Below are 18,400 nucleotides of genomic sequence, written 5' to 3'. Positions count from 1 at the left end.
GCAGCTGGTAACGTTAGCAGGTATAAGGTGCGTTTATGTGCTAGAGGTTTCTTGCAGGAGTATGGAGTGGACTACAATGAAACATATGCTCCGGTCGTTGGCTATGAGGCGCTGAGGGTCTTGTTTGCAGTCGCAGCCCAAGAGGACCTTGAAATGCAGGACTTTGATATCAAGACGGCGTTCTTGTACAGTGGACTGGATGAAGAAATCCAGGTGAAGATTCCGGAAGGTGTAAATGTTGAAGACTCGCCGAATAAAGTATGTAAGCTGAACAAAGCGTTGTATGGTCTTAAACAGGCCTCCAGATGTTGGAACAAGAGGTTCACTGAGTTCCTTGATAAGTTTAGTTTTGTACAGTGTGCATCTGAATGGTCTGTGTATGTGTGTAAAGAAAGATCATTGTATTTGGCTTTGTTTGTGGATGACGGAATGTTATTCGGCAAAAGTCGTGAACAAATCGACACTGTGATAAATGCTCTTAAGTCTGAATTCGACATAACCGTAGGGTCGACTGAGATGTTCATTGGGATGCAAATTGTGCGTGATAGGATGAACAAAACAATTATATTACATCAGAGTGCCTATTCACAGCGCATACTTGACAAATTTTCCATGACAAATGCAGTCCCGGTGAGCATACCAGCCGACCCCAGTATCAAGCTACATGCGTCGGGTAGCACTGACTTTCCAGAGGTTCCTTATCGTCAATTGATTGGTAGCCTTTTATTTTTAGCTAATGTCACGAGACCAGACTTGTCTTTTATTGTGAACTATCTTAGTAGATTTAACAACTCTTATGATGTATCACATTGGAAAGCAGCTAGACAAGTATTAAGATATTTAAAGAAAACAGTCCACTTTGGTATTCGTTTTGCTGGTAGTGAGAAAGGCATCACAATCCATGCATTTGCAGATGTTGACTTTGGTGGTGACCTTGATACAAGAAAATCAACTAGTGGTTGTATTGTAGGAATAGTATCTGGTCCAGTTATTTGGTTATCGCGACGTCAGGATGTAGTTGCACAGAGTACTATGGAAGCTGAATATATAGCAGCAAATATTGCAACTAGGGAAGTAGTTTGGCTTCAACGTTTTTTATCTGAAATAGGATTAGCTCGGGATGATCCGGCTTTTATATATATAGACAACCAAAGTGCAATTACGTTTGCTAATCATCCGTCTCTTGTTCGTAGTTCCAAGCACATAGATATTAAATATCACTACATTCGAAGTATTTTGGAAAGTGGAGCAATTGAAGTTTTATATGTTAATGGCGAAGAACAATTAGCTGATTGTCTTACTAAAACACTGGCCAAGCCCAGATTTGAATTTATGCGGGATCGAATAAATGTAGTGGATATACTCGAACACAGGGGAGTGTCAGATTAGGTTGAGTTAGAGCATATATGAGTGTGTGTCTGTGTGTGTGTGGTGGCGTGATCGTCGCATTCGTTGAGTGAGCATTGCTGCTCTCTCTCTTCCACTCTCTAGTTACTTGGACTGTAGTATCCAGCCAGTCACCATGCTACACGCTCTCGCTGTCCGTGCTGTTTTATTTATACAATTGTCATTATAATAAATTCCAGTTTTACCAGTTAACCTGTTTATCTCTTTTATTCACGTGATAACCATGCATAATCTCAACAAAAGGACTCCGAGGGGTGGACATGTTACGTCGATACTAAGGAAACATATGTGATGGACCATGATAAATAATTAAATATCACGGGTTATGGTAACTAATCGGGTATTAGTAATTTAACTTCCTATCGTATCAACCCCCCCGGGAACATTTGTAAATCTATCACGTTCTCCATAATATTTCCGCGAATATTACTCACCACATATTAATTTGGTAAAAACAAGGGGAGGGGCACATCAGCCTATGGTATAAAAAGGCTGGATCAGGATCCGCGGTAGCTCATATTCAAGCTAATACTCATACTCGTACTTATACTTATTTAGTTATTTCTAAGTTTCGCTACCCGGCTACTCAGAACCGGAATTATACTCTGCTAAGCATTATAAACTTGTCTTTCAACAATAATTCTCAATCAAGTGCAAACACCTGAGACTGTTTCGTAAAATATTTTCTTAAACCCAGTCTTATCAAGGTAAGAAACTAAGTTATCTACCTAAATACACTTCATATAATAAAGGCGCTATCCCTTTAATCAATCTTCACTTAACTCCAGCTGACTAAGATCCAACTTTTACCAACGCTACAGTATTTTAAACATTATTACGTCTAGCCATAACATCTTTTCGCCTAGACATAACATAGTATAATGATAGAACAGCCACAAGGGTACAACAGATCTAGATGCGTTATGAATAGGAGAAAAAGAAGTTTGAAATCGGTGACAGAATGCTGATCGCTGGGCATACCGCAGCTTAGCTAAGAGATTTACCGCCATCTAGTAAACTGAAACTGAAACAGTACTGCTGCATGACTAATAGACGAATGGTTTTTATTAATTATCTAATATTTATGTTAATAATTTTACAAAAGTAAAGAGGATGCAGTTAAGATCAGCCAAGGTGCATTTTTTTTGTCTGTTTAAATTATAGAAATATCGAATATTTACGAAGATTTGGCCATTCCAAAAATCCGTAAAGTTAGAAATTTTTTGTAGAAAAACTAGGATGGTGCGTTTAAATTAGAAGCAATTTTGGATAGTGCAGTTAGAGATATTTTAACTTGTATTTTTTGTTTTTACTGTAATTCAAGTTTGCTGGCTGGGGTGAGGTGGGTCAGTCATTCTGCAAACAGTCTATGATTCATGAAAACTGTTTATAAAATAGTTTTATGAAAACTTTATTAATTATGAAATGTAAATGTAAATTTGTTATTTGATTTGAATGAAATTTTTTCAGTATGCGTGCCTTTTACTTTTCACATAATTAGAATAGAAAATTTTTATTTTTGAATATTGTTAATGCAACAAAATTTATCCATTAAGAATGCCTATATAACATTCAAAGTAATAAGTAATTATACTTGTAAAGATATGATTATTGTAAAAATGGAAAATGCTTACAGCTGTCAATCTATTTCTATATAGAAGCATCATACTTATTGAGTACATAATTCTATATTAATAAAGGATATGATAATCAAGTTTGTGGTATTAATTTTGAGTGGTTTATAAGAAGTTATAGAATTGGTCACAAACTATGAACTAATTAAAATTATTAAGCTTAATTCCATAATTTTTATGACTATGTCAATATCATTAATGCAGACTAGTGGAATATTAATGGGATCAGCTCCAACTAATACAGCACAAGTAAGCCTTGCTCTAGCTACAACTACTGTGGGTACTGTGAGTCAATCAACAACTTATTTTTGCACCAATCCATCAACGGAAATAGCCCAATTACCTCATCAATCCAACCTGGATACACTTCAACCAGACCGACCTATTGGATATGGAGCATTTGGTGTTGTTTGGTAACTTATTATAGTTTTCTCTATTAGGCAATTTGAGAATCGAAGATTATAGATTTTATTTTTTTGAAAACCTAGATAAAAATGGTGAAATTCCAAGAACTTTTATAGATTTCAGGATTTTTTGACTATTTAGTTAATGTTTCTGAGCATTGGACTAATTAAGTTATGAAATATATAATTATAAAATTGTCAATAATTTTTTTTATACTTTCAATAGTTTTCAATAGTACTTTATTTATTAGTTTTAATAAATATAACAAAACAATTCAAATAATCAAAAGAATACAAACTATATATAAATTCACTTATCTATATTTATTTTTTAAATTTAGAAATAAATTGGTTTTGCATTTATTTGAATATTTAACTAAGAAAGATAGATTTTATAATAAACCATATTTTTTAATATAGTGTTTATCAAATATTATGAAAATTATAGCGCGTATAAAAATATTATGTTTCATATATTCCCTATAATTATATTAAATAAGATTAAATAAACTATTTTCAAAATTGATATCTAGCAACTTAAAACTTAAAAATATTATCCCAAATTTGTGAAACAAAATTTTCCACTAAAAATAAATAGGTACAGAATATGTATTAAATTTGTACATAAACATATATTAAATTTTTATAAATTTCGTACATATTTTTTCATAAAGATAAGATACTTGTACAAGTTCAGTACAATTCTAGTATAAATGTCTGAATTTTACATAAAATTTGCATGAAATTTTTACACATTTTATGGTAAACAATTCCATTTTTTTAAATATTGAATAATTAAGTAATACATGCATATTATGGATAAACTAATGTGACCAGCTTCGATAAATGATGAATTAAATACAAAAAATGAAAAAAAATAAAAGAAAGTATCTACCGAACCGAGAGTTGACCCTAGAACCTTCATGTTAGAAGATTTATAGTTTAATACTTTGGTACCAATGATACCACAGATATGGTTTTTTCATTTATATTATTTGCAATCGAAAAAATTATTTATGAATCATTTATTCGTATTCAAAAAACTGTATTTTTATAGGTGATATCGATGAACCTAAATTTAACAAAAAAATATAAATTGTAATGAACGGATGTTTGTTAAGAAACCGGCCGAAAATTCGAGAGCGTACTGAGAAGATGAGCAATGGAAGAGGAAGAGCGGCACGCCACTAGGTGAACTAGTTTTAGTTTTGTTTCAGATCCTGAACCGTAAGCAGAAATGAAAATGAATAAGAAATCTCATGGGACGGAAAAGCTTGTCGCTTTTGTTACCCATCTCCCACTTCTTGTTAACGGACGCGTTTTATCGTATGTTCGATATAACAGATTTCACGAGATTCGTCACCTTTCAGCACCAACAACTCGCGTGCCTACCCAGCCTGTCCCTCATCGTTATTTGCAATAAGGATGCTGGGGCTAGGTAGGTCAAAGTGAACATTTTCACAAGCGTTTTCATTTTTTGTTGTTTCACGTGCAATGCGCCTTAGGCTAGCTCGTGTATATATATTTTTTCTTCTATTTCTCTCTCTTTATTTCACTCGTCGCATTCAACAAGTATGTCGACTTGTTGATATCTCTGTTAGAGTGTGATTCAAATCTTTTGTCCAAGTCATTGAGCGCTGTTATTTCCATCAAAAGACAAAGATCGTATCTTTTGTATTATTTCATTTCGTATCACGTTTATATTCGCCCGATGAACGTTTAACTAATCTACACTCGCAGTAGAGAACATAACTTGATTTTTATTCATCTTTCCTTTGTCCACGCGAAACGAGTGCGCACCAACACCAAGCATAACAAGAGCGAATTAAAGTGATTGGTTAGCCTTAGACGGATAGACGAAGAATCTTTTATAACGTTAAGTAGTTGTGTTAAATCAACCGTTATAAAATGAACAAAAAGAATCTTATTACACACACATACACACACAAACACACAAATATAATTAAGCAATGTCTACTTAAATAAAATAATCTGAATTTAATAATAAAATGATTTTTTAAATATATCAGAAATAAATAACATTACCAAATTTTATGTATTTATTAATTGTTATTATCGCGCGCGTGCGTGTGTGTGTGTGTGTTTATACTTCCGTTTTTTTCGGGACTATTTGGATAAATAGTCGTTATTTTTGGGACGACTTGGAAGTTCTGTATGAACTTTCAGCTACAAAATCCAATTTTCTTGCCGTATGAATACGCAAACTGCGGTGGAATTTGATCAAACTGAAAATTCACATCTTATTTTAAAAGACCAGAAAATGTAGTTTAGTTTCGAGCTCGTCAGAGATTGTAGAGTTTGTTGTGGCCTAATGAACAGTGATGAGAATCCGATCACGCTACAAAAAATTTCATTTTCATGAAGTCGTTTCACATCTATATTGTTTATACAACTATATCCAAGATGCTCGTGGCACTGCAGAATATCAATCTTGGGCTTAGTTGTATGCGGTACGACTTAATGAAAATCAAATTTTTTGTAGCCTCATCGGATTCCTATCACTGACATTGAACAGTAATGGACATCATCAGCGCGTAGTGAACAGATGCTACACTACTGACAGCCTTGTCTGCAGATGTACTTCGCGGGTTTGCCAATAGCTACATAGCGCTACAATCGTCAGGAGCCATGTCCATTCCATACTATGGGATCCCTCTTCCTTTCCAACCCCGGGTCCGTCCCCATCCGAGCTTTATATGTACACGCGCCATCTCCGAGCTCAGTGGTGAATTTCATATTGAATGCGAGAAACGCATTTATGAAGTTACTATATCGGTGATTTACAGCTCCAATTTTATTCAACATGTAAATCGATGAGTTCGTAACCTTTCTTTCCATTATACCGTAAACCGTAATTACAACTAATTATCTATACTTTTAGTTTTATTAAATTGCAAAATACATAACGGATGAGGTCTTAAAAGTTAGTACCCAACGATTGAAATATTGAACAAAACTATAAACTAATTGTACCATTCGATTGGGCGGCTTTTAATTAATCACATATCGTTTGTGCATCGATTATGCTCATTTTCTTTATGTGAAAAACAGATAAAATTAATTACGGGTGCTGGCGCTAGCACCCAAATTTGATTCTTCAAATATAGTGGTTTATATCGTAAAAATAATTTTTTACAATATACCAATCATTAGTTCGTCTCACGCATTATTGGCACCCAACATAAAATTATTAAAAAGCTTATCATTTAATTAATTAAAATAAAATATTACTCTTGCGTATTTAAAAAGGTTATTATGACATTGTTTCGCGCATGCGCCTCGAATGGAACATTGTTGCTCAGTCGGAGACTTAATGCCATCTAGTATACCGAAGTAAAGTCAATTCAACTGAAGCATTGTTGTTCAGCTCACGAGTTCAGTCGGAGTGCGCCTTTTGTCCAGTGTCCATCAGTTTCGGCGGTGGACACTGGGACGTTTTTCAATTGAGTAAATAAAAAATATATTACTCAATTGGAACTCCATTTGATCATTTAATTACTAGTCTGATAGTAACTCTTTCATGTTCAAGTAAATAAATATATCTGTACACTGTAAGATTGGTTTTGTTTTCAAGTTTAGTTGAATTATTGTATCTCAGTATGACGGAATTAAATCAATATGCTTCAGTTGAATTTAGTTTACTTCGGTTTACTAGATGGCATTAAGTCTTCGACTGAGCAACAATGTTCTATTCGAGGCGCATGCGCGAAACAATGTCATAATAACCTTTTTAAATACGCAAGAGTATTATTTTATTTTAATTAATTAAATGATAAACTTTTTAATAATTTTATGTTGGATGCCAATAATGCGTGAGACGCACTAACGATTGGTATATTATTAAAAATTATTTTCACGATATAAACCACTATATTTGGAGAATCAAACTTTGGTGCTAGCGCCAGCACCCATAATTAATTTTATCTATTTTTCACATAACGAAAATGAGCATAATCGACGCACAAACGATATGTGATTAATTAAAAGCCGCCCAATCGAATGGTGCAATTAGTTTATAGATTTGTTCAACATTTTAGTTGTTGGGTGCTGACTTTTAAGACCTTAACGGATGCCTACAAGACGATATATCATAGATATAGCAACTTCATAGATGCGTTTCTCGCATTCAATATGAAACTCATCACCGAACTCGAAATTATAGAGATGATGTGCGCATACAGAAACTCGAACAGGGACGGACTCGGGGTCAGGGTAAGGCACCGATCATGGAGACTTATGTGGTCTCCATACACTGATCCCGTGTGGATACTGCTTTACATAATACATACTTTTTTTTTAATTACACTAATACAACAAATAGTTATACTTGGCTGGTTGGGATACAGTAGGTCACTCCAAGAATTTACTTGCGTCCCGTTTAAGTTCGGCATAGTTCGATCTTAATGTTGTGTGATGTTCGTATCACTTATAAATAATTCAAACTCTTGTATCTAGTTGCGCTAATGACTAAGAATTCATTTTTAATAAATCTACTCTATTTGTCAAATAAATTGAAAAATTAAATATAAGGTGATAAAATAAATTGAAAAATCAAATACGTATATGCGAATATGAATGAGGTGTCCAGGAAAGTCAGACTATGCCCTAGTTTCTTATGGTGCGAATTGTCCCATAAGCAGAGCTAAAGTCTTCTTGGGATTGGATATAATTCCGCCCAAGTTTCTTATAGCGCGAGATGTGCTATAAGTTGAGCTCGAATTATAGGAGAGGAAAAGTCTTGTTCAGTTAATTACAATGAGAGAAAGAACTTAGGTATTAGCCAAGTTTATTCAGACTCATGTGCTCACTTTGCAAGGCTAGAAGTGAATGCCAGCCTGTGCAATAGTGGGCGTATTTATACACAAATTTTCCCGTCTAATTTGCAGGAGCGTTTTCTTTGAGAAGTTTCGAATATTCGAGAAACATTCGCGAATTTTGAGAAATGAGTTTTCTTAATTTAAAGTAAATAAACATTGATAATGAGCTTTCAACACATGTGAACTTTACAGAATTCGTTATTTGTTGATTTAATGTAATTTACAATTATCGCAAATAGTGTCGTCAAAAGTTATTAACTAATAAAGTTAATTAATGAAATATTACAATATTACAATAGAAAATTATTAAATTTTTACATAACTTTATAGTTTATTAATTTTAGAAGTATTTTATAAAAAGAAATATTCAAATTAGTTAATAACATTTGAATTATAACAAATTTTCATATTTGTAATGGTTTGTCCTATAATCTTATAACGCAATTATTAGATTAATTATCTAAGATTTATAAATTATAAAGCTGTCATTATTAAGTATAAAATTAACGCTTTCGTTCTACATACAACTTATTGTTTAAATAAATTATTAATGTTTTATTTATTAATAACAGTTATTATTAAGCTGTTATTAATAAAACCAATTCTTACTCATGTTCATTTCTTATTCATTTTGCATTTGGATTATTTACATTTTTTTAATAATTCATATTTTTAGTGTAATAAATAAATTAACTTTGCATATTAAAATTCATTATTATTTAATAATTAAACGCAATTCGTATGACTATATTCGAAATCTACGTACTAAAATCTATATGAAATGCTTTGTTATATCAAAATTATCTCTAATTAACATATTTTTCTTAAATAACAAAAATCATTATATCTATGTATATCTATTACTTTGTGACGTCACGCTCCTTATTTTGGTTATAAAATTAGACTCTTGTACTAATACAATCAAATAATCGGTGAGGTGGCGCCGTTTAATGTACTGATTTGAGTAAACAGATACATGCGTTTGACGGGTTGCAGTGATTCAGTAACATAATCAACTAGCTCATAAATAGGACCGTTACAGTTGTTCCTCTATAAAATGATATTTTAAATAGGATCGAACAAACAAAGAAATAATACACTAAGTGAAAATACAACGCAACTTTATTATTTAGAACAGCTGTATTGATACATATATGTGTTAGAAACAGTGTAACTTAATTCGTGTTAAAATCATTCTATAATCACCCTAATATAATAAAAAAAGGCGTACTAGAAACACCTTAATCAAATGAAAAGTAATAGTAGGTTTGTTACTATTATAGGTAGTTTTATTATTAATAATGACATCACTCTATAAACTATTAAATTAAAAAAAAAAACAAAAAGTAAATATTTTAATAAAAATAATTCAATAGTTTTGATAAATTAGATTAATTCTTACTTATTATTATTATTATTATTTTTTAAAATTTTTTTTACAAGGAGTTGCGAAATCCTTTTTGCGGATTCCCCTTAGTCTTTCTGACTGAGGGCTTATGTGGGACTCCCCGAAAAAAAAATAGGCCTACCCACTAAACCGCCATCTCCTTGATGTCCTTCCCCCCAGCCAGGGACTATGTTGATATTACTTCTGATTGGAGGTTCTGTCTGTGTTCGTCCGTTCGTGTCGTTCCTCCGTATCTCGTTACGTCGCGTTACTTCGTCTGCTCAGTCATCTGTCAGGCAGCCGTCCGTGTTCTTACGTCTCAGTATAGTTTCCGTATAGGTACCGACTAAGTGCCACCATTCGGGTTCACGCAGCATCAGAGCCACGATGTTATCGGGGATGATGCTGCCGACTGTTTCTTCCAGTTCCTGTCTGAGTCTTGTCCAGCGGTCATACGCGAAAAACGTGTATTCCGCGTCATCTCGTTCGTGTCCACAGTACTTACAATTGGGTGTTCGTAGTCTGTTCATATTGTAGAGGTACCGTCGGAAGTATCCGTGGCCCGTCAAGAGCTGGGTGACGTAGAAATTTACATCACCAAATTTCCTTCCGAGCCACAGCCTCAAGTCCCGTATCAATCTTTCGTCCTATGTCCGCGCTGCTCCCATAGATCCTTTTGCGTTGAAAGGCCAGAAGATCCACGGGTATTACGCCAGCCACCACCAAAACAGCCTGCGCAGAGACTGTTCGGTAGGAGCAAGCGATTCGCAGTGCGCCCTGTCTCTGTACCATCATCATCGTCTTACAATATTTTTTTGTATTCAGGGAGTCTGCCCATATTTCCGCGCCGTATGTTCCGTATTTACCACTGCTAGATCGAGCCTTGCGGCCATTTCCAGCAGTAGTCGTCCGCGTCGATTCGTTTCGTTCATTCCCTACTCGGTCGCCCTCGCGTTAAAATCCCCCGCAAATATGACATCCCCGGGCAGGTCCCTGATCCCGTCTTCTAGGAGTCCCACCTTCCTTTCGAACTCCATCGCGGTGCAGTTGGTTGTCAGGTACGCGATGAGATAAGTGACAGCGCCAACTGTGACCCAGACGTAGTCGTCCCCGACACCGCGATTGGAGACTCTAGATTGGGTGCCGCCCCGTACCCAGATAGCAGTGGTCTCTGTCTCGTTTGTAATGTATGTCTGGGTCGTCCTTCTTCTGTATGGTTCACTCAGAATCAGGATGTCCGCGTTATATTCGTCGGCCATCTGAGGTAGGAGCATGTCTGTAGTCCTACTTCGATACAGGTTTCCCTGTATTATTTTGTCCGTCCTCTGATCCGCCCCCTGCACTCCTCCAGCGCGGCCCGGAACACGACACACCTGCCGCCTCCGGCGAGGTGGGCGACGTCCCCGTGCCCGGCCTCGGAGCACAGTGGGCAGACCGGCTTGCTTTGGCATTCCGTCGCGTAGTGTCCGGATGTGCTACACTTGCGGCAGCATTTCGTTCTATCCTTGCCTGTGCATTCAGTTTTTACATGGCCGAAGCCCAGGCATCTGTAACATTTTGTTACCGTCAGTCGTTTTTGAACGCGGCAATGCACCCAGCCAATTCCGATCCGACCACGCCGAAGCAATGCATCGGCTTCCCGCGATTCTAATTCGCAGACCGCCATATACTGCTCAGCTCGGTTTGGACCGAAAATATGGACTCGAAAGTCCGTGTCTCGTCCCGTCTCTCGTCTAAGCGCGTCCGTCTCCTCTTTCGGAGTCGCAACGCAGTCCAGATCCATGATCTCCAATTGGACCTTGGAGGTCACAGCCCTGACACTGCCCGCTTCCCCGATCGTGTCTTGGATCTGTCGTCCAAATATCTCACGTCCGACCGGCTTGTCTGCGTCTACCTGTAGCTTCAGAAGACATAAGCCGTTCTTCATCTTCCTCAGGGTTGTCACCTGCACGTGGCTCTCCTTCGGGTCGATCGTCGTCCGTATTTTCCGTACTATGTCAGAGTACTTCGCGTCCGTGCCCGGTCTGATCAGGACAGCCAGACCCCTTTTCCGGTGGGCCGGTCCCCTTCTGTCAGGCCGATTCTTTACGTCCATTTTCTTTTTTGTCTTGTCTGATCGTTTTCGTGTTACCGTCTGCCAGTCCTTGGTCGGTTCGATCGTCGGTGGCCTCTTTTGTGAGGGCTCCGGCGTGGTTCCAACCGGCGAACGTTTTCGTTTCGTCCGTGGCGTTTATTCGTTATTCGCCGCTGTCCTGTCTGTATTGTTGTTGTCTTGGAAACGTCTTTCCGAAACTGTGTCCGATCGCTTGTGCAGCGCGATGTCCACAGTCTCAAGAATCGTCTTAATTCCCGTCTTCACTGTCATGTTCATGTTCTTTTGTATGTTTGCTGCCTTGGCCATTTTCGTCGCCGTCTCTCGTATGAGCCGCAGCAGTTCCGTCACGTCTCGTGTATCGTTTGTTATTGTCGGTGTTCGTCCTGTCGTTGGTTCTTGGCTGTCAGCGGCAGAGGCGTAGCTCACCCCGCTGCCGCCGCTTGACACACTGTCCGTCCTCTGTCGTCTCGGTAAGTTCAGTAGGTTCGTGTCGTTTTTTCGTGTCTTTCTCCCCATTCCCGTGCACAAAGTACGGCCCTCAAAATCCGTGCCGCTGCCCGTGGCCACCGGAGCTTTCACCCGATCGGAACCCGGGGTGGATTCCTCCTGAGAAGAAGTTACCACTTGAGGTACATTAGTGTTTTCATTGTGCATATTCATATTTATTGTTTTGTCCCGTTGTGCTGAAGGTCCCTCGTGGTCGCGACTCCACGAACCGCGCTGGGATAACGCACGGCCCTTGAGGTCCCCCCCCCCTGTATGTTTACCCTGTGTGTTCAGTGTTCCCCCCTGTGGTGTGTGCGTGTATGTAAGTGCCCATAGGCAAAACCGGGCTTCGTTCACGGGGAGAGCCCATTTAGAGAGATCCCCTTCACTCGCTTTCGGGCGGCTCCGTTTATAGGAGTCCCCTACCATTCGCTTTTCGGTAAGACCCGTTTATAGGGTCGCCGAGCATTCACTTCCCCGTTTTGCCAGGAGGCCTGTGTGTGTGAGTGTTTGCGTAGTGTGTGTGTGTATGTGTATAAGTGATTAATGGTTGGACACATCAGCAGAATACCATTATTTTTTGCGTCATTTGTGAGCCATATCTTCCTCTTGGCCGTGTCCGTTATGGCGTTGCTGCTCAGAGCATTGACGCGACGGACAACGTTTCCACCGGGCACGTCGTGGACGTTGGAAGCTAGCATTTGCCCAGTGAGGTGTTACCACTCACTGGACCAGCCCGGCATTATTATTATTATTATTATTATTATTATTATTATTATTATTTTTTTTTTTTTTTTTTTTTACAAGGAGTTGCGGAATCCTTTTTGCGGATTCCCCTTAGTCTTGATATCTAAGGAGGTATGTGGGACTCCCCAAAAGAAGACAGGCCTACCCACTAAACCGCCATCTCCTTGTTGTCCTTCCCCCAGCCAGGGACTATGTTGATATTACTTCTGACTGGGGGTTCTGTCTGTGTTCGTTCGTTCGTATCGTTTCACCGTGCGTCGTTACGTCGCGTCAATCCGTCTGCTCAGTCGTCCTTCAGACAGTCGTCCGCGTTCTTACGTCTTAGTATGGTTTCCGTATAGGTAGTGACTAAACGCCACCATTCAGGTTTATGCAGCATCACCTCTACAATGTTATCGGGGGTGATGTTGCCAACTGTTGTCTCTAGTTCTCATCTGAGTCTTGTCCAGCGGTCGCACCCGAAAAACGTGTGTTCCGCGTCGTCTCGTTCGTGTCCACAATACTTGCAGTCGGGTGTTCGTACTCTGTTCATATTGTGGAGGTACCGTCGAAAGTACCCGTGACCCGTCAAGAGCTGGGTGACGTAAAAATTCACATCACCAAAATTCCTTCCAAGCCACGGTCTCACGTCCCGTATCAGTCGTTTCGTCCATTTGCTACCTCGTTCTTCTGTCCATCGGTCTTGCCACATGTCGATCGTCCTTTCGCGTTCAACGATTGCCGCGTTCTTTCGTCCTATGTCTGCGCTGCTCCCATAGATCATTTTGCGTTCAGAGGCAGGAAGATCCACGGGTATTACGCTCGCCACCACCAGGACAGCCTGCGCAGAGACTGTTCGGTAGGAGCAAGCGATTCGCAGAGCGCCCTGTCTCTGTACCATTGTCATTGTCTTACAGTACTTCTTTGTCTTCAAGGAATCTGCCCATATTTCCGCGCCGTATAAGAGGATCGAGTGAGCTGTCGCCATTAGCAGTCGCCGCTTTCCTGGTCTCGGTCCTGTCGTGTTTGCCATCAGGCGGCTCAAGGATGCTATCCTCTCTGCCGCTTTTCGGGCTGTCTTCTGTATGTGAGGCCAGAAGGTCATCTTCGTATCGAGGGTTACCCCAAGGTACTTGACTTCCCCCTTGGTCTCCGTTTCGTATGTACCCACTCTCATGGGTAGTATCGTCTGTATGCATCTTCTCGTGAGAAGCATAAGTTCCGTCTTTTCTGTTGCGAGTTGCAGTCCGTGTTCTGTCATCCATCGTCCAACTCGTCTCATGGTCTGGTTCAACGTCAGCTGCGCCAGCTCGGGAGATCTCTCCGTGATCACCGCCGCCACGTCATCAGCGTAGGCGACGAGGGTCACTCCGAGTGGCATCCCAAGCCGAAGCAGACTATCGTATAGACCATTCCGAAAATCGGGTCCCAGTATCGACCCCTGAGCCACCCAAGCGGTGACCTGTCTCGTTACCTGTCCTTCGATCGTCTCGTACGTTATTCGTCTGTTTCTCAGATAATCCTCCACAACCCGAACCAGGTACGGTGGGATCCGGAAGTTACTTTTCAGCGCCTCCAGGATATCCACCCACCTGGCCGAGTTAAAAGCATTTCTGATGTCGAGCGTCGCTAGCAGCACAATGGGTCGCGCCGCATGGCAGTGTCTGTCTAGTTCCAGGAAAGAATCAATCACCTTTTGGATCGCTCCAATCGTCGACCGACTCCTCCTGAAGCCGAATTACAAATCTAAGAGACCCCCTCCGGCCTGTATCGCGTCCGTCAGTCTCGGTCTGAGTAATTGTTCAAAGAGTTTACCAGTAGTGTCAAGTAAACTCAACGGTCGGTAGGCCGAAGGAGTGCCAGGGTCGCCCTTACCTTTTGGAATAAGAACGAGCCTCGCCTCCTTCCACCGATCGCTGAACGTTCCTGTCGTCAAGCACGTAATTATTATTATTATTATTATTATTATTATTATTATTAATTAGTAATAACTATTTGGTTAATTTAAAAAATTATTCTAGATTTGTTTTAAAATAAAACGAATAAAAATAAATTTTTCAATTAAAAAAAAAAAAAAAAAAAAAAAATAGTTTGAAAATAATCGCGCGACGACTCAAATTGTAGCTTTTGAAATTGTCGACAACTTTTATCTTAAACTTTTTCAGGTAAAATACATACCGTGGCTTGCAGATTGAAATAATCTGTTTTCGATAACTTTGAACCCTTATAAAAAAAAAAAAAAAAAAAAATCTGACAGAAATCTTAAGTTGCATTTTATATAGAGTTTCTATTTGCGTTACTCCGAAGCGATTTACGTTGGCTGAATCCATTCTTTAATTTTTGCACAAAACAGGCCTTTTTTGTCTCTGTTGATAAGACGAAGTGAGTAAAAGGTATGTTTTTTTAAATGATATTTAAAATTAGAAGAAAAATGTCATAAATAAACTTATAAAAAGTAAACTTTTTATGAATGATAGTACTTTTTTCATAAATAATGTATTGATTGCATGTCATAGATACATACACAGAGAAAATTAAGATTTAAAATGTAATATCATTCGCTTTCTATTTACTGAAAATTCCAATCATTACAAATAAAATTTAGCATCAAGGTACTTTTCGTGATTAAATATTTTTATTTCTCTGCGTAACGTTATGAAGCATACATAAATATTTATTAAACAAAATTTCAAATAACTTCTCATGATTTTTTTAAAACTTTGTTGCTTTGTTTGCTTTTATTTATTGAAATGTATTTATAAGTTATTATTTGCTTACTTTCGTGTAAAAAGCTCAAGTCAAGTAGATTTTCACCATTAAAGTTTGGATTGAAGTTCCGAAAAGTTCTAAGTGAATTGAAATATACGTCAAGAAACCTTTCAGAAGTTACGCCTTTCAAAATTGTAAGGCAATTCAATTGTAACATAATATAATTTTGATAAATTTCAAATTTCTTTTTGCCATATTGCCCCGCTCACCAACGCCGATCAAGGACATTGTCTGTAACAAAGCCACATCGAGCATCGGTACTCAGTATTAGCAACCAAAACACCCGGTGAGATAGCCGCGGAGGGGAAAGGCACGCGGACGAGAAATAGAAGCAAACAGGGCGAGCGATCTCTCTGATCGCTTTACCTGTCACAAGCGGACAAAAATACGAAAGAAATGATACTGGAAGGTATTACGTATGTCCGTTTTGTATCTAATTATCCATTTCTGATAATTAGACATGATTTTATTTTTTTATTTTTTGTATAAAATCACCTGACTTCAGCTCCCAGCCAAATTTCCCCTAGTATTTAGAAACAAAAAAGCGGTATCCTAATCTCTTTGTTATGTCTTTAGTTTCAATTTCAGCATAAACGCAAGACCCCAGCTTGTGATAGGAGCTCGAGTAAAATTTTTTTCACAATGCTTAAAATGTAATCAATGTGCGCCGTTTTAATCGCTTTCGTTGTTTAGCTAATATAAATATTAAGAACTATCAAGATCAAGAGCTAAAAGCAGCCGTGGCTCAGTTGGTAAAGCTACGAGTTGTGTATCAATAGGAGGCGAGTTCGATTTCCCGTAATGTCTCTATATTTTTTTCGCTCAGCTAAATCTGCATTATGTTCTATACACATATTGTAACGGGGATTTATCCCGTTGACAGAAATAATATAAAAAAAAATGAATTAGGGCTCGGTCAGACAGGAAAGCTTAGCTAAAGCTTTTTTTTTAGGAAAGCTTGTCTCCTACCTAGTACTCCAGTTCAACAGGTGTTGCCGGGGCGTCGTGGCTTCAATGACAGGTCGAAGCGCTAGACTCGCACACCTAAACCTGAAACTCAAGGGATCGGCAGGGTAGGCGTATTAATAGATAAGGAATAAGTCGCGAGAAAACAGTAAACGGCGTATTTATTTGCAATAGTACGATTGTTACAACGAACAAGCAAAAATATATATATATATACATAGGTGGCAAAGCAGAGAGAGAGAGAGAGAAAGAGAAAGCGAGAAGCCAATTTAAGAGAGACAAAAGGTAGGCAACGGTACTTACAAATCGTTGCCCCGAAGATGGTTAGCAGCAGGCGTTCAACAACAAAAAGGGCCTCCAAAGAGGTAGGCGCAGGTGGCAAAAGGCCGTCGCACGCACACAGTTATTACGAACAATGCTTCTCCCACACACAGACACTGTCCTCTCTTTCCTGTCCTTCGACTCTCCAAGCTCTCCTCTCCTGGGTGTCGCAGCCCGTCTTGTCGCCGAAAATTTGAAAAAAGGCTAAGGTTAAAAAAAAGGTGCACCGGTATTTCCTCTCTCTCTCTCTCTCTCACACACACACACACACACACACTTACAGCCGGCTGGATCATAGTGATACGTATTAATATATGTTTAATTTATAAGGGTGTATTAGGATATGGGAAAGAGAGACATAACGAGCAGGAGTCGCGCTCGTTATAATATATATAAATTATATTACATAAGTAAATTAAATTAAATTAAATTATTCAAATAAATTTTAATATATATTTAAAACGCATTTCACATTAGGAGCGGTGGGGAGAGGGCTCTCTGATAGCTCATGCACTTCAGATCACTGATCTGAGGCCCTCTCTGATTTTTGGCTTCTCTAGTTTAGCTACTAATATATCTTTGACGAATAGTTACGAAATTTCATACCGATATATTCGAAAATCGAGCATACTTAAAAATCGAAATTTCTCTTGAAATAAAAAGCATAATTTAATTTAAATGAAACCTTCAAAAAATAAAGTAAAAGTATTATATTATTTCAGAATAATTATCTGTACGTTATTTGTGAGTACAAGAATGTTTTTAATCTCAAGAACTATTTACAAATATTTGCTAATCTCTAGTACCGTTGAATCACCAGCATAATTGTTATCATCTTTTTCTTTTGTATTGTCAACACTTATTAATTTTATTTACTATTCATAATATACTTGTTTATAGCAGTACTCCCAGCGATCAATTTTTCACAATATTGCCTATTAAGTTTATTAATGGCATCTCTAGTAACGAGTTTCATACCGTGAATAAGCAAAGGTTTGCCGTTGTTATTGTAAGATTCTTATCACTCACTCTTCCATGTATACCATCCGTACAGCCATTTTAGATGAAAGTTGTTTACGACAAAGGGGGCCATCTATCTGTATAATTAGTTTTGACCTTGAACATCGTTTTCAAGGTCATTTGAAGGTCGAATTGTTTTTTTTAAATGAGAACCCCTATTTTTGACATCGGATTCGAAAAGAGCGGGAAATTTTACGTCCACAAAGATATTTTAAAATTTTTTTTCATGGCCTTGAGAAGGTCGATTTAAGGTCAAATGCTTGAAAAACTGCCTAAAAGCGTTTTTTTTAATTTTTAAGATATCGAAAAATGACCTCTACAAAATTTGTTCAGAACAGAGTGGGCCA

General features: G+C 38.2%; 1 protein-coding gene and 1 long non-coding RNA gene across 8 annotated transcripts in view; both read left to right on the top strand.

The window, feature by feature from the left end:
* Positions 1-2,431: 2,431 nt before the first annotated feature.
* LOC131675535 (serine/threonine-protein kinase NLK) overlaps positions 2,432-18,400 on the top strand; it is a 709,408-nt gene continuing 693,439 nt past the window's right edge. For 2 of the 6 annotated variants that reach the window (XM_058954553.1, XM_058954548.1), the window contains exon 1: positions 2,795-3,454. In XM_058954553.1, the coding sequence (XP_058810536.1) occupies positions 3,219-3,454 (236 nt within the window). In that variant the 5' untranslated portion in view covers positions 2,795-3,218. The other 4 variants (XM_058954550.1, XM_058954551.1, XM_058954552.1 and 1 more) reach the window with 4 other exon arrangements.
* LOC131675538 (uncharacterized) lies at positions 14,231-17,230 on the top strand. 2 transcript variants are annotated; one of them, XR_009303069.1, is made up of 5 exons: positions 14,231-14,469; positions 14,650-14,917; positions 15,970-16,155; positions 16,699-16,819; positions 16,934-17,230. It is a non-coding gene; the product is annotated as an uncharacterized LOC131675538 (long non-coding RNA). The 2 variants fall into 2 exon arrangements; XR_009303068.1 differs by having other exon boundaries at positions 14,231-14,917.

This window comes from Phymastichus coffea, unplaced genomic scaffold (genome assembly GCF_024137745.1).
Source record: "Phymastichus coffea isolate CEN01 unplaced genomic scaffold, Cenicafe_Pcof_1.1 PCOF00025, whole genome shotgun sequence".
Classification (NCBI taxonomy): Eukaryota; Metazoa; Arthropoda; class Insecta; order Hymenoptera; family Eulophidae; genus Phymastichus; species Phymastichus coffea.
The sequence above is the reverse complement of the archived record's forward strand: the minus strand, read 5'-3'. Positions and strand labels throughout refer to the sequence as shown.